The sequence below is a fragment of the Solea senegalensis genome, unplaced genomic scaffold (assembly GCF_019176455.1).
Source record: "Solea senegalensis isolate Sse05_10M unplaced genomic scaffold, IFAPA_SoseM_1 scf7180000017822, whole genome shotgun sequence".
NCBI classification, from domain to species: Eukaryota; Metazoa; Chordata; class Actinopteri; order Pleuronectiformes; family Soleidae; genus Solea; species Solea senegalensis.
Window position 1 is genome coordinate 1,759 of NW_025322535.1, and position 21,596 is coordinate 23,354.

The 21,596-nt window shown below is 40.1% G+C and overlaps 3 protein-coding genes across 3 annotated transcripts; all 3 read left to right on the plus strand.

Moving 5' to 3' along the window:
• Nucleotides 1–7,704: 7,704 nt before the first annotated feature.
• Nucleotides 7,705–9,779, plus strand: LOC122764996 (nuclear pore complex protein Nup133-like). Its single transcript, XM_044019009.1, has 5 exons — nt 7,705–7,853; nt 8,409–8,489; nt 8,591–8,655; nt 9,201–9,289; nt 9,573–9,779. The coding sequence occupies exons 1-5, from the start codon at nt 7,821–7,823 to the stop codon at nt 9,707–9,709; spliced, it is 405 nt and encodes a 134-aa protein (XP_043874944.1). The 5' UTR covers nt 7,705–7,820; the 3' UTR covers nt 9,710–9,779.
• Nucleotides 9,780–10,873: 1,094 nt separating this feature from the next.
• On the plus strand, nt 10,874–13,944 carry LOC122764995 (centriole, cilia and spindle-associated protein-like). The gene is made up of 4 exons (XM_044019008.1): nt 10,874–10,995; nt 11,748–12,117; nt 12,749–13,068; nt 13,616–13,944. Exons 2-4 carry the CDS (start codon nt 11,793–11,795, stop codon nt 13,814–13,816), a joined length of 846 nt encoding a protein of 281 aa, XP_043874943.1. The 5' UTR covers nt 10,874–10,995; nt 11,748–11,792; the 3' UTR covers nt 13,817–13,944.
• Nucleotides 13,945–18,014: 4,070 nt separating this feature from the next.
• On the plus strand, nt 18,015–21,273 carry LOC122764994 (myotubularin-related protein 7-like). Its single transcript, XM_044019007.1, has 7 exons — nt 18,015–18,134; nt 18,356–18,481; nt 19,276–19,438; nt 20,149–20,306; nt 20,385–20,513; nt 20,731–20,865; nt 21,064–21,273. Exons 1-7 carry the CDS (start codon nt 18,111–18,113, stop codon nt 21,256–21,258), a joined length of 930 nt encoding a protein of 309 aa, XP_043874942.1. The 5' UTR covers nt 18,015–18,110; the 3' UTR covers nt 21,259–21,273.
• Nucleotides 21,274–21,596: the final 323 nt, after the last annotated feature.

Sequence of the window (21,596 nt, forward strand, 5' to 3'; positions counted from 1 at the left end):
CAATTTACCCAATCCCCATATTGCATGTTTTTGGACTGTGGGAGGAAGAACCTGGAGAAAACCCACACATACACGGGGAGAACATGCAAACTCCATGCAGAAAGGCCTTTGTTCCGACCAGGTCGCGAACCTGGGTCTTCTTGCTGCAAAGGCAAGAGTGCTAACACTACCCCTTTATGTGACGAATACAGTTTTGTTTTGTTTTAATGTGCAGCGATTTGTGGCCTTGTTGTAACACTAATAAAATGTTAAGATTGTTACTGGCAGATGCAGTGAAATCAGCTGTGTGTCTTTGTCACTGTCACAAAGTATCCTCTGTTCCAATATACTATACTGCACATTCACTTGTCATTTCCCCAACAATATTGCACAGAATATCTTACATCTGGACAGTGAGTTTAATTTAATTATTATTTACAATTAATTCATAACTTTGTCGCACTGTTCCGAGCGTCTAAAAAGAGCTGTGAAATCGCATCTCGCTGCACTGTACAATTGTGTGTGAGTTACGATGGCAATAAAGATCTATTCTCCAGGAAATTTCCTCCCTTGTCTGCCCATCTGTATTCCCCTGCTCATGATTGTATTCAAGTGTTAAAGAGCTTCAGATTTGTGGTGACATTATCATGTTTAAATGTCTGTACCTTGTAATGACAGCTTCATAAATCTCTGCTGAGAAGTACGTGTGCTGCAAAATATTCCCTGTTCTACCAACTGGCAACCGACTCAGCAAGTGAGACAAACGCTGTTGATAAGATATGGAGCAGTTTCACTGCTTATTTTGGAATGGAAAACACTTTGGGTAGCCATGATGTTTTTCCAGGTTTGTGTTTTGTATAATGATGTGTTTTTTATTGGAATAAAAACTTCCATAGTTACAACAGTATATAGACAACTGCACACACTTAAAAATAAGACTCCAGGCTTTTTACAAGGTTTTGGAGTCTACTGACCGGTTTACTCCAAATCAGATACAACAAAGCTGTTGCATAGTTTACTGCTATACATGTTTATTGAATACAGTGCATCAAACAACATTGATCAATCTACTATGTGGGCAACAGCATACAAATAAAATTCAGAGATGGTTTTGACATGATGACCATAAACTTGGATTATCAGACATCGTTATTAGTTACAGTGCTTGTGTTTTTATGTTTTCAGAATAAGAACAATAACAATAAAGAGACATGAAGAACGTGTGAACAAAGACACCAGCACATCCTCAAACACAAAAAAATACAGTATATTGCTGTGTTAACCAGGCATATACTACACATTTTCTTTCCTTTTTTTCTCCTCCACTTCCTTCTCTCTGAGGCATGCTCTGGCCCCAATACTTGGTGCAGAGCCGGCCTAAGGCATAAGCAAACTAAGCAGCTCCTTGGGGCCCCCAGATCACCAGGGGCCCCCATTTTAACATATCAAAGAAATCTAAATGTCTTTAGGTATATTCAGATAACAGAATAGTGTTTATCTTAAGTTATTTGGATTTATTTTGGAGTTGCAGGTTTGCTCATTAAATGCATATTTGCACATCTCTTTCAAGTTTTAAAACCCAAAATCATGAAACTGATTTAAAGTTATCAGTATAAAGTATCAGTATCATCACCCTCTGTGCTTCACTTTGAAAACAAGGACACTTTTGTGATTTTACTGCCCTCAGAGTAAAAAACAAAGAAAAAAGAGGGAAACTGGTTTGGTTTAAATAACACAACTATAATTCATGCAACTTATAGTGTTATATTTGTATTAATAATTGCCAAGCACTTTGAGGTGGTGGAAGTGGGCCCCAAATCAAATTCAGCCCCATCAAGACTTGGGCCAGCATTGGCTTGGTGCTCCCCTATCCCCCTACCCTCCTTCTCCTCCATGGTTTGAAGTGATGGGCTAATGGGAGGATGATTATCACAATGATATTATCCTGATTTTCTGCTCCACTTGAAGATGTGGGGCAGGCAGCTGCTGCCTCAGAGATCATCCCATGATCATTCGCAAACATAAATTGTCTCAGATTGGAAACCTGCTGGTCCTTTTCCCTCAATGACTGAGATCAGCTGGACAGTGGGTTTTTCTGTTTGTTTGTTTATTTTTTGTTTTTGTAGCTAGTGAGGGAGAGAGAAAAGGAAGAAAGTAAAGGAGGATGTGTTTTCCTTCTTCTTCTGTTTGGCAGTTTCTAAACTGTTGTTCATGATCTAAAAGCTGCATAATTTGAGTGCAAAAATATTTATCAAAGAGAAAAATCTCTCAATCTGCCAAGGCCTGTATTTTTTAATCTTACTCTGTTATTGTAAGGATTAAAAAAAAACATGATAAAGGAGGAGGAGGGGAATTCTAAGAAAAACTAACCTCACACAATCTTTGAAGGAGAATACTCACACTTTAGCCCAACAATGTTATCATACTTAGGGAAAACATGTAAGGTTAGAAATATCAATAGAAAACAAATTAATTAAATCAAAACCAGGCATGTGATCTGACACTAAATATCAATATTGCAAAGGTTGACTTATGTTGTACTATGATCATGTGATACCAAAAAACTGCAGTAGCAAAATACTGTATAGAAAAGATCAGAGAAAATTGGAAAGGAAAGGAAAGTGGTTGGAGGAGTTCCAGGGTCAAATCAGCCACTGATGTCAGTTTCTTACTCAGCACATACAAGCACGAAAAATATGTATTGACCTGTAACGTGATACATCATCTGATGTGGAAAGAAAAAAAGGGCACAGACTGGTGAAACTCAAGCTCTCAGGACGGTGTCACAATTCTGTCTCCTTCAGATAACGCCGGTCGTGTGTATGCGTGTTCCAGGTATTACTCATGTTGTGGGGACCTAAATCTGTTTACACAGTCACAATATGGGGACTTGTCTTCCTTACATGCACAAAAAACAAGTCCCCATAGCGTAATTTAAGGTTAGAGTAAGTCTCTATAGTCATGGGAACCAGTGTGCGTGTGTGTGCGTATTTATGCATATAAGCTGGAAATGTGTATGTTCTCCTAGAATCCAGAATCACAAATGTGTTACGTAACCTTCAGTAGCCTCTGGAGAAGATGGACAGTTAATGAGGCACCTTCTGTCACGCACACACATATGCAACATGTCACATGAACATGTAACCCGCTGCCAACACTAAGCTGCTGCTGTGGCGTCAGAAAAGTCTTGACTCCACTGAGCTCATTGTTGTATAAGCAAACGGAAAGCTGGATTACTCCAAGTTGTAATTTACAGTTCGTGCCGACAGGAAATGCAAAAACAGACAGCTGTTCCAACCCCAAAAAATAAATCAAACTGCTTTTCTTCATGTGACAGTAAGAGGTTAAAAATTCTAGAAAAGACCAAAGGTGAAGATAGAAGCCACGGACATCAAGACTCCTCACAGTGTACAGAGGGTTTCACACCATATCCAACATCATGAAGCAGTACACTAAGCAGGATGAGGGCGATCAAAGACTAGTGAGCCCACCTCAGACTGACAAACTGGTGATGAATAAGCAACCAGACATTATACTGGTCGACAAACTACAGAAGAAGTGACGAGTTCAAGAAAAAAACGAGGGCTGAGAGATAAGCTGAAAAAGATGTGGAGAGTAAGTAAGTGTAAGCAGTGGTAGTTCAATTGGTAATAGGTGCTGTGGGTGCTGTGACCCAAAGACTGAGAGTGAGGCTCCAGTTGATTCCAGGTACAACATCTAAGATCTCATTACAGAAGAAACAGCCTAAGAACAGCCACAATACTGTCTGGTAGAGGACAGAGGAAGAGGAAGGTAATCAAGGCAATCGCTCATTAATCGTTAGACTTTTCTTGAGACTTGCTGCCATAAAAGCAGTCCAGCACCAGACTTACTTACTATCCTCATCCATCCTTCATCAACGGCTTGTCCATCCCAGATGGTGATATAGTGCCTGTCACACCCTGGATGAGATGATGAAGATAATAGTGATGATTGTAATTGTTATTTACATTATTGATTTGTGAAATGCTCCTGGTCTCTATGTTCTTCTATTTCCTCGCTCTGTAAATGTGATGTTTTGTTTGTGATCTGCTGAACTTGTGCCTTTAATTATACCCCAGTGAGTTTTTTTTCTTTTAATAACAGTTTTTCTTGTTTTTGATTGATACTTGAGCGACACTGAATTCATTTCCTGATAAATGTACTCCACAATAGCGAGCATGTGTCCATTAATCACCATTAATCTGTTGTATATTTTTCTTTTTTTTAACACAGACACCAAAAGAAGATGCATCGCAGCAGAGAGATGCTCCTGAGGCTCAGTTTCCATCTAAAGGTTAACTTATAATTTTGGTGCCATTTGTTCTCAAAATACCTAAAAGAGCCTAAGACGATGTTTCTTCAGCCATCTAAAAATAATTATCAGAGTAAAAGCTGTTTGTGTGTGTGTGTGTGTTTTTAGTATTCTACTTTAGGAAACAGACTGGGCATGTGTGTGTGTGTGTGTGTGTGTGCGTGCGTTCAGAAGGCTCCCACTGGAATTAATTATTTAGAGGAGAGTCTCCTTTACTTATCCACAGTTGACTGGCTGCAGGCACATACTGTTCTGCTCCCGGTGACACAAGAGTCTACCCTCATTCACCATCCACGCTTGCTGCGTTATGCCCAATCTCACCCTATAATTCCACCACAGCCTTTCTCAGTGTGCTGTTTGGTTCCCTACGGATGCCCCACGATCACATCCTTGATTCTTGAAGTCCCTCAAACACTAAAATTAAAAGGACAGGGAGAAAGTAAGACATAGAAGACGACAAGAGCAAGGATGTGGAGAGATACATGCGAGATTGACACATGTGAAAAGATTTTAAAGAGTAAAAAAAACATGAACAAACTTGTCATTTCATTTTCACAGAACCAAAAAGGATAAAAATCAAATCCTGCAGACACATAAGCTGTGCTATGTTTTTCATTCTGTAGCCCTTCTGTCCAGGAGCTGGATGCTAAGAGTTGATGTCAACAGAAAGGAATGTGTAAAATATTCATCCATGTGGCTGCATGGCTTAATAATGTATTATCCCTCAATTTAGTACCAAAGGCTTTGCTGTACTCTGCTTTGCTCTGACTGCCACTGCGTGCTTCAAGTCCAATTACTCAAAAAAAAAAGATACAGTGCTTTCAAATACCCAGCACCATTACGAATTCAGATTAAAGTGGCTGCAGCTCCAGAGAAGCAGCAAACCAGTGCTTAATTCTCAACATACTTTAAAATCGACACCTCAGAAGACATCTACCTATGTTTGGGAGCAAAAGCTAAATTTACTCTTTCTAAAATGGTAACTATCTAAGTTGGAGGCACTTAATCCAATATGCAAACACTGTCCAAGAATAACCAGAGTGTCTGTGACAGCCAGGTGCTGATGTGACCCTGTTAGCCAGCAGACCGGGACTGATGGGATATTATGTGGAGCTGCTGTGCTGCCGCTGCTGCTGCTGCTGCTGCTGCTGCATCTCCATATTCATAGCTAGACTCCATCCATCCCATAATCCTCACGTAGCGAGACGCGTGCCGGGGAGGACACACAGACAACAATGTCACTGTATCTCTCTCTCTCGCCCTCTGTTTCTCGCTCTCAGTTCCTCAGGTGACTCGTGTTATCGTCTCCGTCCTTCCTGAAACAGACACACACACTTCACTTGCTCACAGAAAAATGTGCACACAAGTGGGGATTAAGTAAGAGCAATTGAGTCACTGGGAGCCACAGGGTGGGCTGATTCAAAGCCAGAGCCAGACTCAGTCTGACTTGAGGCTACATTTTGTTGCTTCACTACACTAAAGTTTGTGTTTGTGTGTGTGCAGACAAATACAGTATAAGCTAACAGGCACAGTCAGACTCACCCGTGACCTTTGACTTTGCTGTTTGTGCCTCTTTTGCCAACAAGTAAATATGTCTTCACTCCAAATTCACCTAAACTGATGGAAATATAATTGTTGACCAAAATTGACTAAGTGCGTCTGCAATCTACAAATTCAACATTGAATTAAAACTGCTGGCAGCCACACTGAAATGGCTTTGTTTTTTTTAATCAATGCCACATGATATTATATAAATTCAATTATAAAAGGTTGAATTAAGAACTCTTGCCTTTGCAGCAAGAAGACTTGGTTGGTACAAGGGCCTTTCTGCATGGAGTTTGCATGTTCTCCGTGTGTGTGTGGGTTTTCTCCGGGTTCTCCCGCCTTTCACCATGTTAGCTGCGATTGGCACCAGCGCCCCCTGCGACCCTCATGTGGAGGATAAACGAAGCAGATGATGAGTGAGTGAATACATATTTAAAATAATTAAAACCTCACCTAGAAAGTGGTTTAATTTGAATGCCCCTTTGTGTCAGAAGAAAAAAAGAATCCTTACATTTCTTCATATTCAAATTAATTATATTAAACTGACTTAAACCCAAAGGAGTGAGCACTTCTACCCACCTTTTACTCTTTTCACACCTCCTTCCCCATGTGCTCTACCTCATTAAGGCTGCCTTACATACGACAGAACAAAGACCACCTGCAGAAGCTGGTGCTCAGAGAATTATTACGTCTATTGAGACAGAGCAGTATTCATGGATCCTCACTCAGCTGGTCACAATTTCAGTTGACATTGGTAATTCTATTTAAGAAACACGCAGTTAAAAATAGCGACCATCAATTACATGATTCAAAAACATATTAATATGTGCAGATCACTAATATAGAAGACTAAGTTGGAGGGACTGTGGACACACTTGTCAAATATTGTTACATCACAGGAAACAGCAAGACTATCTGTCTGGCACTGACAGATCATTGTGCTTGTGTGTTTCACATTAAAATCAGAAGTGAAAGAACGAATCATGAAAAATAATACTTCCTTTTAGTAACTTTAACTGTTGAGTTCTCTGTAGCTTTCCACCTCAACACAATCTTAAAAACTATCTTGTCAAGTGTTGTGGAGAGAAGCTAGAATATGTTGGATCGATCTGTATTTATGTTTAATTTGACCTTATTATTGGATTATTATATAAGACATACAGGTAGGTAAGAGGAAACCCACACAGTTTGAGTCCAAGAGCATCTTTATTTCTAAAAACAAGTTTTACATTTAAAGTCCTTTTTTTTACATGTTTAATCTACAATGTGTATGTTATATGTAAGTAGACCTCCATAACTAACATATATATGTGACCATGAAAACAAGTTAATATATGTAAGTAGACCTCCATAACTAACATATATGTGTGACCATGAAAACAAGTTAATATATGTAAGTAGACCTCCATAACTAACATATATGTGACCATGAAAACAAGTTAATATATGTAAGTAGACCTCCATAACTAACATATATATGTGACCATGAAAACAAGTTAATATATGTAAGTAGACCTCCTTAACTAACAGATATGTGTGATACAAGCGTTCTATGTCGCCTTTAAAAGATGTGAATAGTGGCACATTTCCATACAAATTCCATAACTTGTGTCCAAGTTTAAAAAAAATATTTTTGACTCAAATGAATGTTTGATTACATTTTGAATGATGTCAGTTTTGGGCCAAGTTACTCTCACAGCTTCCTTTATTGTTTGGTGAAACAGAACTTCAGTTTAAGTCAATGATGTCTTTATGTCACTGTGAGAGACACTTTTCCAACAGGAAATTGATGTTTTGTAAACCACTCACTCTCCCACACCAAAGTCCAGTCAAACTTCCCTTTCTGAGCATCCTCTACTGTTGATGTGTCCACACAGACGTCGTGGAGCAGGAGCGTTTCCTGCTGCATCAGGAGACTCTGCCTCGTCAGCTGCTGGAGGAGAAACAGCAGAACCCGGACACCATGCCTCTGCTCAGCGCTTACAACCTCATACAGGTGAACGCACACACACACACACACAGGACTCTGCATTGACTTCCATTCATCTGACCAAATTTACCTTCACCAGAATGTTTCATTTCATCATTTTCTTGTAGTGTTCACATTACAGGTGTTTTGAGACGTGTGTGATCAGATTACAGATGTTTGGTGGCGTGTGAGTGATTGAGATCCGATTACAGATGTTTGGTGTGTGTGATCAGATTACAGGTGTTTGGTGGTGTGTGTGATCAGATTACAGGTGTTTGGTGGCGTGTGAGATCAGATTACAGATGTTTGGTGGTGTGTGTGGTGAGATTACTGGTGTTTGGTGGTGTGTGTGATCAGATTACAGGTGTATTGGTGGCGTGTGTGATCAGATTACAGGTGTTGGTGGTGTGTGTGATCAGATTACAGGTGTTTGGTAGGCGTGTGAGATCAGATTACAGATGTTTGGTGGCGTGTGTGGTGATTACAGGTGTTTGGTGGTGTGTGTGATCAGATTACAGGTGTATTGGTGGCGTGTGTGATCAGATTACTTCAGGTCCAGCTCACGTCTGTGTCTCTCCACAGTTGTACATCTGCGACGACAACAGGGGTGCTAACGAGTATGACTACAAAAAAGCTCTGGATCTGTTGGAGTACATTGACGAGGTCAGTGGTTTGTTTTGTTTTTGTTTGTTTTCCTAACTCCGCCTTCTTTGCCGGGTCTCGACGGCATGTTTTAAAGTTTACCTGTGTTTGTGTTGACACAGGAGGATGAAGTGGACATCGGCGCGCTGAAATGTGAAATCCTCTCCAAAGCTCTGAGGAGAGACGAGTAAGATTCTCACCCTGACGTGGTTTTTGTTTATTTGTTGGTCAGGAATATTTTTAATCCTAATTTGTGTCTGAGGATTAGGGCTGGGGTTAAAAAAAAACCCCACTGTTACACTGGTGTAGTAGTAGTATCAGTATCAATAGCAGTAGTAGTATCAATAGCAGTAGTAGTATCAGTAGCAGTAGTATCAGTAGTAGTAGTAGTAATAATAGCAGTAGTAGTAGTAGTAGTAGTAATAATAGCAGCAGTAGTAGTAGTAGTAATAATAGCAGCAGTAGTAGTAGCAGTAGTAATAGCAGTAGCAGTAATAATAGCAGCAGTAGTAGTAATAGCAATAGTAGTAATAGCAGTAGTAGTAGTAATAGTAGTAGTAGTAGTGGTAGTAATAGCAGTAGTAGTAGTAAATTTGGTGTTGATGTGGGCGGAGCCTTTCAGATACGTAGAAACTCTGGGCTCATCTGTCTGTTTGTGGTGGGAGGAGCTAAGGACCATACTGTAACTGGATAATAACATGAATTCAGTTTGACTGACTGTTCCCTCCTCAGCTGGTCGACGTCTGACGGCAGCGATGATCCTCTGGAAGCTGCCAAAGACAGCATCTTCATCAAGATCCTCCTCAAACTCATCCAGGAAGGTGAGAGGCGTTCAAGGACTCGTGTGAGCGTGAGAAATCACAGCTTCAGCCACAACACAACTGAATCACATCATTGTGTTTAAAAGTTTAGAATAATAATGATATCATCGACTTCTACTGGTAATTCCACTACTACTGCTAATGCTGCTGTTACTGCTGTTACTTCTACGTCTCTCATTTTTACGACTCAAATAAAAAATGTTCTGATCTTTGGACAATGATAAAAAGCTGATTGTTTCAGTCAGAATCATGTTCCTCACTGATGAAAGTCTGTGTTGTCCAGGTGTCTCTCTGCAGACGTACCTGCCTGACGTCAAAGATCTGCTGGACTCTGGCGACCTCTGCGCTTTGAAAACGAAACCTTATTTTGAGTTTGTCCTTCGAGCCAATTACGAACATTACCTTCAGGCCCAGATGTGACGAGCGACGAGTTTCACTTCAGCTTCACTTCAGAAGTTCCATTTTTTTCTAAATAAACCTGTCGATTGTTTCTGTAGTTTTTATTTTGTACAAAAACATACATTTTCATTCCTGGTAAACATTTTAAATTGACGGAGTTTTGAGGAGCAGAAAACTCAAAGACGATGGACGACCAAAACTGCTGAGATTAAAGTTCATGGTAACGGGAAAAAAAAGTTAGTCCTGCCGACGTATCATGGGTCCAAAAGCTTTTTTCTAGATCTAATCCTGAAAGATGCAAATTCATCCGTGTCGGTGTAAGTGGATATAAGGATGGATTGATTTTCTAGGGGTCGCTGTGGAGACCTGTGTGACCCTGAGTGCTGCCACTGACCGATGTGTCAACATTGGTCAGACTAAGGTTTTTGAACAAGTTACTAAAGTCTTGTTTTTAGTGACTCGCTCTGTCTCTCTTTGTGTTGCCACACTTGTTGTTCCTGATTTGTCCACTGGGTGCCACACTACTTTTATGATAAATTTGTCTGTCTGTGTTTCCGCACTTGTCAATATGACCAACAGAGGCCGACAGAGGCTTGTTGTGTGAACGGGGTCAAGTCTGCCACCTCTTGTTTCCTTGTTTCCTGTTGTTGTTTTTTTGGCAAACTGTTACGTTTGGCCACTAGGGGACGATCTCTTCAAATGTGAGTATTTACACATAGACCTCATCAAGGCAAGGCTATTATCAGTCACAGCAAGTTTGGTTCGGATCAGACCTTTTATGTTGGAGTTCTAATGTTTAAGAAAATAATATTTGGGGGGCACGAAACAGAACTTTGTCGCCCCCTTGTGCCTGCACCGTGTGACTTTCACTGAAGCCGTTGATAGCTTTTAATCCTTATGATGTTTGGAGTGACCTGACAAAATTTGAAGTTGACAGAAGGAAAGCTGTCGGCGCTGTCATGTGTGCATCGTCGCCAAAACCGGCACACAATGGCCGTTTGATTCAAAATGGCTGCCTTCCCGCCTTCATCTACAGATACACGTTTGCGATTTACGCTCAACAAAAAAAACTACACCCGCCACTGCTCACGCCGCTCTTTATATATAGTTATTATTAGATTACTTGAGCTTTATTTTGAAAGCGCTGACCGGAAGCTGTTTTCGGGTGTCCGGTGCGAGCTCCGCTGCTTGACGCTGGGTATTTGTCAGTGACAGAAGCCGAGCGATGCTCGTCGTGTGACCGCGGTCCTGCTGCGACTGTTTTGGACCTGAATCCGGACCGGACCCCCCCATGGAACCAGGTCTCAGTGAGTACGCACGAGTGTGACTGTAAAACCCTGCCGGCCCAGAACCGTTAATACTGCACACATTTAAACGGTTCCGTGAACACCAGCAGCACCGGAGCCTGTTTTTACTCCGTTTCTGTCCAATTAAAACCCTTGAATGTACATATTTAATCCGGAACGGACACAAACCGTCTTCATCTAGTTTAATTATACGGAATGAGATTATTTAGGGACTTCAAATTGAACACGTATACGGAGATAGATCAATAAATGAGATATTATATTTAGCTGCTAAAACGATGACACGCGTTGTCGCGTGTTTGTCCCGCATCACATTTGGTCCGGGTCATAGAAATGAATCATTAATGAAGTGAGTTTGGATTAAAATTAACGCGTGTGTGTGTGTGTGTGTGTGGGCGGTCTGTAGTAAAACCTCACTGCAACTGGTGGGCGGGGCCTACAGGTAGACCACACCCAGTTTCTATTTCCATATTGTACCCTTTTCTATCCGGTCTTGTTGACCTTTGACCCTTTTGTTGGTCTATTCAATTAAATTCAACGTTATTTATCAAAGCGCCAGTTTACAACCAACATGATTGAGTAAGTGAATGTGTGTGTGTGTCAGGGCTTCAGGTGTTATTTTCACACTGAACATTTTGTATGAATGAATTTAATGATTTCTTTGTTTTCATGAAGCATGTATTTTTATTATCATTATTAATAGAATAAAACCACTCAAACGGAGGAATCTCATGAGCTCCTGTTTTCCTCAGTGATCACAACAAACAACAACAACAACGACAACAAGAAGTGGAACCATGGTGACCAAGAAAATCCGGACCGAGTACATGAAGAAGTTCAAAGATCCGAGGTGGGAGACGTTTTCCAAATGTTACGAGGACTCCCTGAAGTACCGCCTGACCCGCCGGGTCATGGAACACTCCCACAATCCCTGGTTCTGGGAAGGCTGGGAGAGCCGCTCCGACTCCAGCGGCTGGTCCACGCCCAGGCTGACCCGGAACAGAGTGTCCCCTCTGTCCCTCCCGCCGCCGTCCTGCGAGGTGAAGCAGAGGTTGTGTGAGCTGGTGAGCGGTCCTGGAGCAGGACACGCCCCCGCCATGGTGGAGCAGGACGCTGCACCAGGTGAGGAAATGTGTGAAATGAACCTTTATTGACCCACACACACGTGTCCTAATGTATGATATATAATAATATCGTCACTAATCTGAACCTTTGCCATAATTAAAGATAAAGAAAGTGTGGATTTTAAACAAATATAAAAACTAAATAAACTAACACTCCAAGAAAATTATAAATATTTCAATAAAATCAAAATTTTATTTTTTCACAGATTGATTTATTTTCCTGAGGAATAATAAGAAACAATTATTATAATAATAATAATAATAATATATAATATAATATATTATATAATATATAATAATATAATATTAAAAAATAACCTTTTTAATGTTTTATGTAGAAGACCAAAACTGTCATGATTAAAAATAAATGAAGGAATGAATAAAAACAATAATAAGGAAAGAAATGTGTGAATTTAAATATGTTTGTTAACTTCAGAAAAAGAGACATACTCTTTTTCTGATTTATTTGAAGTTAACAAACATATTAAATAAATAAATAAATATATATATATAAAATAATATAATACATTATAAAAATTAATAAACAAATGCATTTTTCGTTTTTCAAAACAAAGAGTGGTTTTTACTTTTGAATGATTGTATTTATTGATTAAAATCCTTGTTTGTAGAGACTGTGTCGAGTGAAGCGAGCGCAGCTTCAGCCACAGAGGACACGCCCTCTTCTGACACAGAGGACACGCCCTCTTCTGACACAGAGCCGGCCAATCCCGCGCCCAAGCCACGCTACCGTCGCCGCCGTGTGCCATGCGCTGAGCCGGGAGGTTCGGACGGTTTCCATGACGACACACAACCGGCCGTCGCCCGGAAACCTCCCAGAGCCAAGAGTCAACCTGCGATCGGCAGCAAAGAAAAGGAGAGCCGGAGACCGACAGGAAGACTGGACTGGACTGAGAGACAGAAGGACGTCAGGAGGACAAACAACCAGCAGGTGAGGGACAAAGACACACACAGACTGACGTTTTGTTTTTCATAAAAAATCGAATTCTAATTGAAATGAGTTCAAAAGCATGATCATAATTTTGTTTGTAAATTCATAAACTTAATAAAAACATTTAATTAATAATTATTTAATAAACATTTTGCCTGTAAAGCTTACATTTTCAAATTTTGAAGATAGGTTTTTTTTCTTTTTCAAATCCTTGAGTTAAACTCGTGAATCTTGGATGTTTATTGGATCTTTATTGACAAAGCACTTTTCAGACAAACGTATATGATGCAACATTCTGAATTTTTGACACAATAAAAGCACAACATTTGCTCCACATTTTCTTTCTTATCGTTTTTTAAACAGAATCAATCACTTTTCCTTGTTCTTTGATTTTCTTTTTCCATTTTTCAACGCTTGAAACGTGGACAATCGTCAGAGCTGCTCGTCACATGACACCAAGAAACCCTGCAACATGAATAAATAAATACACAGAGGTGTCGTGTTGTCTCTCTGTCTCTCTCTCTCTCTCTCTCTGTGTGTGTGTCAGAGCGTCGTGGTGGCCGACGCTGGCGTCGAGCCTCGTGTTGAGTCCGACAGGAGGCGGGGCCATGGTGGGCGGGGCCCCGGTGAACGTCGTCGCGCGCGGTCAGCTGACCTGGAGAAGGTGCGCCGTTCACAGCTGACGGCGGCGGTGGACGAGCGCTGGACGACCGAGTACATGCGCTGCTTCTCTGCTCGACTCAGGTAGAGAAGAGACTCCGCCCCCAAAACTTCAAATAACCCTAATAATCATCATGTGACCTCTCAGACGACTACATTACCCAGCAGCCTCATAGTGTGCTTTTAATGTTTAATAAAGTGTGTGTGTGAGCGTGAGTGTGAGTGTCAATGTTTCACAACGTTAGCTTGTTACAGTTACCATGACGACAGAATGAACTCTTTATGAACTTTTATACACAAATACAAACATAACTGTTATAAAGTTGTTCACTTATTTTGATTTTGTTTAATAAGATTTTCACGTTTGTGACGATTGTGAAATTTAATACTCGTAAAAAATATAGAAAAGAGAAAAGATTTATCTCATGAAATTAGAATGGGAGGTATTTTCAGAGTTAAAGCTGTATTTTCACTGTGCTACTTTTATAATATTAATATCATAAAATGAGATTAATGATCGATATTTGTGGAGTGGCGACCAAACATGGCATTATTTCATTTTCAGGAAAAACAATTTATCTGCGAAAAAAAGAAAATATTAAAGTAAAGACACAAACTTTTTTTTATTTTTAAATTTAAGATGTTTTGATTCTCAATTTTCTAGATTATTTTGTAATTATGGCAGTGTTGGTTCTCCGTACTTTACGTCAAATGTAAGGCAAAGATTCAAAAAAAATTCTTTTTTTTAAAGAAATTTACAAAATCCACGACAAACTCACTTCAATCGTTCAAGTTAAAAATAATAATAATTTATGCTCAAATTAACGTAAAACACAACAAAAAAAGCTTTGCTAACGGTGTTAAAGCCTCATCACGCAGAAGCTAATGCTAACATGATGACATGGTGCTTTTCTGTTCACTATAGTCAGTCAGTCAGTCATCATCTAACCGCTTTATCCTCCACCAGAGGGTCGCGGGGGGTGCTGTACCAATCTCAGCTACATCGGGCGATAGGCGGGGTACACCCTGGACAGTTCGCCAGTCCATCGCAGGGCCACACACAACCAGAGACAAACAACCATTCACTCTCACACTCACTCCTACGGTCAATTTAGAGTGTCCAATTCACCTAATCCCCACATTGCATGTTTTTGGACTGTGGGAGGAAGCCGGAGAACCCGGAGAGAACCCACGCACACACGGGGAGAACATGCAAACTCCATGCAGAAAGGCCCTTGTTCCAACCGGGGCTCGAACCCGGGTCTTCTCGCTGCAAGGCGTTTTAATATAAAACTGAAAATGTGTTTAAAGTTTTATGAGTAATTTTTTTAAATAACGCTAGCGTCGCTAAATCGTGTCGTAAGAGATGGACAAAAAATACCGTCGTTAGCGTTGTAAAAACATGCAGAAAGATGCTTAATTTAATTAATTATTACAAAACAAATGTTTGTATAAAAAATCAATTGTCGAATTTTCTTACAGAAAAATTGTTTGTATTTATATCAAAATAAAATAGAAATATATAGAAATTGTTCGATTGGTTTTGTTTTTTAAATTGAGTTTTTTCCAGAAAATAAATTAAATAAGAAACACGATATTTGTGTTTGTTGAGTCATGCTAACAAAAACAAGAATTATTATTTTATTTATAAATTAAGCTGCTGGTTGTTATTTTTCTTATTAGATTATCATAAAAAATCTGAGTAAAATGGTTCTAAAATTCACAGAAAACCTGATAAGGTTTAGTCGTTTAAATAAAACCTTTTTTTTTTTACAGTGTAGATTGTACGCATATTATTTAGTGAAAGCTAACAAAATACCCGACATAAGTGGAAATTTCAGACAAATTTCTTCATTTGTGACGATGAAAATCAATTTCTCATATTTTCAACTTAAAAAAAAGACAAATATTTGACACAAAATAAACGTTTTTAAATAAACTTGCAAATAAACGCTAATTTTATCATTTTAAGTCGTATTTTGCAAACATGACTGCAAAATTTAGACCAAACGGGGTAAAAAAATTGGTCAAAATTACATTTACATTACATTACATTTAAATCAATTTTTTACGTTGAAATTCCTCCTCGTATTTTCGGAAATTGTGTTTAGTTTCAATTAAAAAACACAAATGAGTTCCCACGAAACTGTCTGCGAAAAAGGGTCAAAACTTTGTGTGTTAATTGTCGTAGTGAACAATCTTTTTCTTTTTCGCATTGACGTCGCTATAGATTGTAAAAAAAACGTGCGCTAATAAACGCGAGTTTACATCAAATAAAAAAACACCAGCTAAACCTCTTTAAACCGAATGAGCAAAACTGTTTATTTATTGTTTCTATTTTAATTTATTTTAAATCACATTTATTTATTTGAACGTTTTCCTTCTTTTCCACGATTGTGAACCAAAATTGGAACAAAATCCCTGGGTTAGCATTTATTAGCATTTATTAGCTTTGCTTGTTGCATGCAATTTATGGTCTGTATCTACGGAGAGCCACAAAAGGGTCATAATTAAAGTAAGTAAATAAATAAATGAATAAATGTAATAATAATAACAATAATAATAATAAAGAAAGAAATTTGTAAATTATTTATGTATTTATTAATATGTTAAATTATTAATTTCTAATTATGGCAGTGTCGGCTCTCCGCATGTCACAGGTGATGTACGGAGGGAAAACAAGGTCATTTTAAATTCATTCTCACATTTTCTTATTTTCACTTATTTTCACACTTATTTTCACACTTATTTTCTATAATTACGATTAAATAAATACAGCAAATATTTTCTGTTTATGCAGAAGTCATCATATAAATAAATATGAACGTAAAATATGTCTTAGTTCACTTTGTAAAAAAAAGAAAAAAAGAGATCAAATTCAAACAAAAAAGGCACAAAATATGGACCAAAGTAAGAAATATGACCTTTGAACTTTATTCTCTCTGCTACTTTAACTGAAGTTTGCTTTGGAGTTGAACTTTTGAAATGTGTGTAACTTTAATTTGTTGTTTGATTTATATTTTTGACAGATTAACACTTTATTTAAATAAAATAAAAAAAAGTTAACCTTCATAAAATGTTACATTTTGTCACTGAAAAATTAAAGTTAACGTAAGAATCAGCTGCTGAAACTTTTTCAGTAAAAAATCACCTCAATATTAAAAGGATATTTACGCATTAATGGAAGATTTTTGTGTGTTTTTATTGATCACTGTAAATAAAGAAAAATGTATCCCACATCTGAATAATGAATGTGTTTGTTACATATTTCTATATTTTCATTCACTTTGCTGTGTGTAAATGAGACTTGAATAAAAATCGTATTACAAAGTTTATTTTCACTCTCTGGTGTTTTATTTGATTCATATCAGATTATTCGAATTTTAAATGAACAAACTTTTAAACACAAGTTGACTTTGATTTTTTATCATTTAAACGTGTAATTAAATACAAATAAATAAGGTTTTTCTTAAACAAGGTCAAAACAGATTTTAGTCAGTTTACGTTTCTACGATGTCTACATCACATGATCGCGTCTTTACGTCACGTGATTGTGTCTGTACATCACGTGATCGTACATCAAAGTGACCACATGAGGCAGCAGAGGACCAGCAGCTAAAATCACTGATTTTCTTTAGTGCTTTACAAAAAGTCTGTGAAATAAAGACGTGATCATGTAACGTAGAGATCATAGACTGTGTGAACCATCAACCATTTCAGGGGTCAGGGGTAAAGGTCGTCTCACACACACACACACACACACACACACACAGCATCAAGTCTGGGCTGAAGCATTAACCCTTTAATCCAAGCAGAGAAGCTGTTGAGTGTGGGCGGAGTCAGATCAACAGAGATTATATATCTGTTAAATGAATAGGTGTCCAGTTCAGTCTGGATTATTAATCCATGAGTTATCAGTTTTATTTTCTAGTTATCTAATTCTACTTTTGTCATTTTTCAGCTTCTTAAATGTGAATATTTTCTAGTTGAAACACACACACACACACACACAGACGCACACACACACACACAGACAGACGAAAGGTTTTAATGTGAAAGGGAAAAGTCGACGAAAGCGGAAGTCGTGCGGTTTATCGTCGTTAGCTTGTTGACGGCAGTTACGTTGCGTTGTGTTTGTACGCACGCACGCACGCAGAGTAACGCAGTGAACGCAGCTGTAGAGACGCAGATAAAAGCAGCGCGAGCTCCGTGTATCGCGGTTCAGACCAGTCACTAACCCGGGTTAAACCGGTTTTAACAGCGGGTTAAACCACGGACGGACATGAGTCCAGGACAGAGCGGAAACAGCGGGGACCGGGAAAACGGCGCGAGCCTGTGAACGGGACTCTCTCTCTCTCTCTCTCCTCCATTTTGGTTCAGTGATGGAGAACATCCGGACTCCAAAGGTACCGACACACACACACACACGGCTCGGCTCTTTGTGTAACATGACACTGTTCCCCTCTCCTTGTCCCTGTCCCTCTACTCATCATGTCCATCTTTATGTCCACCTCCACCCTCATCTCTATCTCGTAACTGATGGACACCCAGTATTTTGTGTCCTCTCTTGTCAGCATGTGACTGTTTTTTCTCCAGAAGAAGACAAAGTGTGTTTGTGTCTTTTCAGGTGGACAAAGTGCGTCTTCTGGACAGGTCGTCAGGTCAGCGAAAAATCAGCGTGGGGACTCTTTATCTCTCTGCCACTCACACCATCTTTGTGGACAACAACCCTGAGACACGCAAGGAGACGTGGGTAAGTAGGACACCTGTCCATCACCTGTCCACCAAATGTCCATCAACTGTCATCATCTGTACATCATCTGTTATCATCTGTTTATCATCTGTCCATCATCTGTCCATCATCAGATTTAACTCATTCCCGGGTCAAAAACAGGTTTAAACCCTGTGTTTTTATGGTATAGTAAGGTTGCAGAGAGCGCCCCCTGTGGAGTACATAGATATGACATGTGCTGTGTGTCCGTGTGTCCTCACTGCTCAGTTTGTCCCTCACATGCAGCTGCAACAAATAATCCATCAATAGGTTTTAAAACCGAGTTCTTTTAATTTTTCAGCTTCTTCAAAGTGAACGTTAGCTTTTATAAAAACAAACTTCTTTCCTGTGACAAAAAAACTTCTTCCTGAATATTTAAGATCACAAGACTGATTACACAAGTGTGTGTGTGTGTGTGTGTGTGTGTGTGTGTGTGTTTTTATGGAACTGATTCATTTTTTTATGAATCAGCTGATTTATGTTCACTGTCATTCAGACGTGAAACGAGACACTAAGTGAGTGTGCATGTGTGTCCGCGTGCATGTGTGCGTGCGTTTGCGTGTGTGTGCATACACACACGCATACACATACACATTTGTAAGTGTGTATGTGTCTTCTCTTTAGGACATTTTTTTTCTGACCTTGTCAGGACCATAGTCGTCATGGAGACCAAAACCTGGTCGTAATGAGGCAGAATCTCATTTCTGAGGAACTGGTTATGGTTGGTGTAAGTGATTAAGAAGAGTGTGTGTGTGTGTGTGTGTGTGTGTGTCCAGGTGTTGCACAGCATGGTGTCCAGTGTGGAGAGACTCCCCCCCTCACCTGCAGGAAGTCAGCTGATCCTGCGCTGTAAGGACTTCCAGGTCTTCCAGATCCTTGTCCCTCAGGAGAGGGACTGTGTGGACGTCCACGCCTCACTGGTCAGGTTGTCACGTCCAGGTGTGCGTGTGTGTCTGTCTGTCTGCCAGTGTGGGGGTTTTCTCCAGGTTCCTCCCACAGTCCAAAAACATGCATTTATGTGTGTCCCTGTGATGGACTGTTCAACTGTCCATGGTGTGACCCCGTCTATCAGGGTGTGACCCCATCTATCAGGGTGTGACACCATCTATCAGGGTGTGACCCCATCTATCAGGGTGTGACCCCGCCTGAGATTGGCACAGCGCCCGCTGGTGGAGGATAAAACTGTAGATGAGTTCATTTATGAAAACTCTCAGATCAGGGGCCTCAAACTCAAATGAGCTGGTGGCCTCTGAGGTCAAGTGTTGTTTATATAAATGTATAAAAACATCGTCATAACGTGATTCTACGTGGAGGGGCTGCATGTGGCCCACGGGCCGCAGGTTTGACACCTTTGCCTCACAGAGATCTTTTAGTGTGTCCAGCAAAGAGGCTGCGCCGCACACACAGAGCGCCCTCTGCTGGACAGCTCGTATTCTCACCTCAAACTGTCCAATGGGCTTCTAGTGGGCGGAGCAACAGTCCGAAATGTAAACACAGTTTTACGGCACGCAGATTCCCAGGTTCCCACAGTCATGATGGTCTTGGAAACGTTGTTTTCCAGGCCTGGAAATGGTTTGATATATTTCTATCACGATAAGATCTTGAAGCCCTTACAAAATCTCTCCTTGTCTCCTCTCCTTGTCTCTCAGAGAAGTACAGTGAACTCTACTGTTTGTCCTTCAATCCTAACGTAAACAAAGAGCAGAGGGCGGAGTCGTGGGCGTTCATCGACCTTGTGGCCGACTACAAGAGGATGGGTGTTCCTAACAACCTGTGGGTCGCCACGGCAGCCAACAGTGAATACAGAGTGAGTCTGAGTGTGACCACAGTCTCATTCAATCATCAACAGTCACACAGTCATTGTTGTCATTGTTGTCGCCGTCAGGTGTGCGACACGTATCCGTCACAGCTGTTTGTTCCAAAGTCGGCCACGCCCACCGTCATTGTGGGCAGCTCCAGGTTCAGGAGCCGAGGACGATTTCCTGCTCTGTCCTACTTTCACCAGGACACGCTGGTCAGCGCGCACACACACACACACACACGCATCACACTCACACACACACACACACACACACACACACACACACACAGCTTCTGTTTTATAAAGTATTGTTTATGACAGAAAACGTGTCCTCTCTGTTCGCTCAGCTACTTTGTGGTTGCGCTCTGAAACCACAGTGATTTCATTCATTCATATTTGGCCATCAGTCCGTTGTTGTCTCCCCCTGCAGGCAGCAGTGTGTCGCTGCAGTCAGCCTCTGTCTGGCTTCAGTGGACGCAGCCAGGAAGACGAGATGATGCTGCAGGCTGTGATGAAGTCCAATCCTGGAAGTGACTTCATCTATGTGGTGGACACCAGGCCCAAGGTGAGAGACGCGCACACACACACACACACACACACACACACACACAGGGGAAGACCAGTGAATGAATTCATGTTGTCATTCAAACGTTCTCTTTGGTTGACATTAACGCTCACTAACTGCAGTAAACAGCACCATCTAGTGGTTAAAGTGTAACAGAATACAAAGACAGACTATAAACGTGTGTGTGTGTGTGCGCAGCTGAATGCCATGGCGAATCGAGCAGCAGGTAAAGGTTACGAGAACGAGGATCACTACACCAACATCAAGCTGCATTTCATCGGTATTGAGAACATTCACGTGATGAGGAGCAGTCAACAGAAGTTCATCGAGGGTGAGACTCATGTCGTCTTTTCATTCCTTCACAATAAAAGCTCAACATTCTCACGTTACTGACATGAAATCACGACAATTCAGACAAATAAAAATCTGAAACTAACCATTATTTTCAGTAATCGTTTGGTTCAGAAAATTTGTAAAAATATTGATGTTTTTGTCCACAAAATCAAGAAGATTCAGTTTTCTTTGTCTTTATAATATATATTTTTATATAATATATAATATATAAAAATCACAGGAACTTGATTTAGTTCATAAAAAAACGTTTGAACTGATGACCGTTAATTCAGTCTCCTGGTGGATGTTTACGACAGGTCATTATTTGGCAGTCAGTCTCCTGGTGGATGTTTAGGATAGCTCATTATTTGGCAGTCAGTCTCCTGGTGGATGTTTAG

Bases quoted from the DNA above. Each gene is read 5' to 3' on its own strand.
- LOC122764996 (XM_044019009.1), top strand. From the start codon at position 7,821: ATGCCTCTGCTCAGCGCTTACAACCTCATACAG. The intron at 7,854-8,408 runs GTGAACGCACAC...GTCTCTCCACAG, and splicing joins GCGCTTACAACCTCATACAG to TTGTACATCTGCGACGACAA. The intron at 9,290-9,572 runs GTGAGAGGCGTT...TGTGTTGTCCAG, and splicing joins CCTCAAACTCATCCAGGAAG to GTGTCTCTCTGCAGACGTAC.
- LOC122764995 (XM_044019008.1), top strand. From the start codon at position 11,793: ATGGTGACCAAGAAAATCCGGACCGAGTACATGAAGAAGTTCAAAGAT. The intron at 12,118-12,748 runs GTGAGGAAATGT...CCTTGTTTGTAG, and splicing joins GGAGCAGGACGCTGCACCAG to AGACTGTGTCGAGTGAAGCG. The intron at 13,069-13,615 runs GTGAGGGACAAA...TGTGTGTGTCAG, and splicing joins GGAGGACAAACAACCAGCAG to AGCGTCGTGGTGGCCGACGC.
- LOC122764994 (XM_044019007.1), top strand. From the start codon at position 18,111: ATGGAGAACATCCGGACTCCAAAG. The intron at 18,135-18,355 runs GTACCGACACAC...GTGTCTTTTCAG, and splicing joins AGAACATCCGGACTCCAAAG to GTGGACAAAGTGCGTCTTCT. The intron at 20,514-20,730 runs GTCAGCGCGCAC...CTCCCCCTGCAG, and splicing joins ACTTTCACCAGGACACGCTG to GCAGCAGTGTGTCGCTGCAG.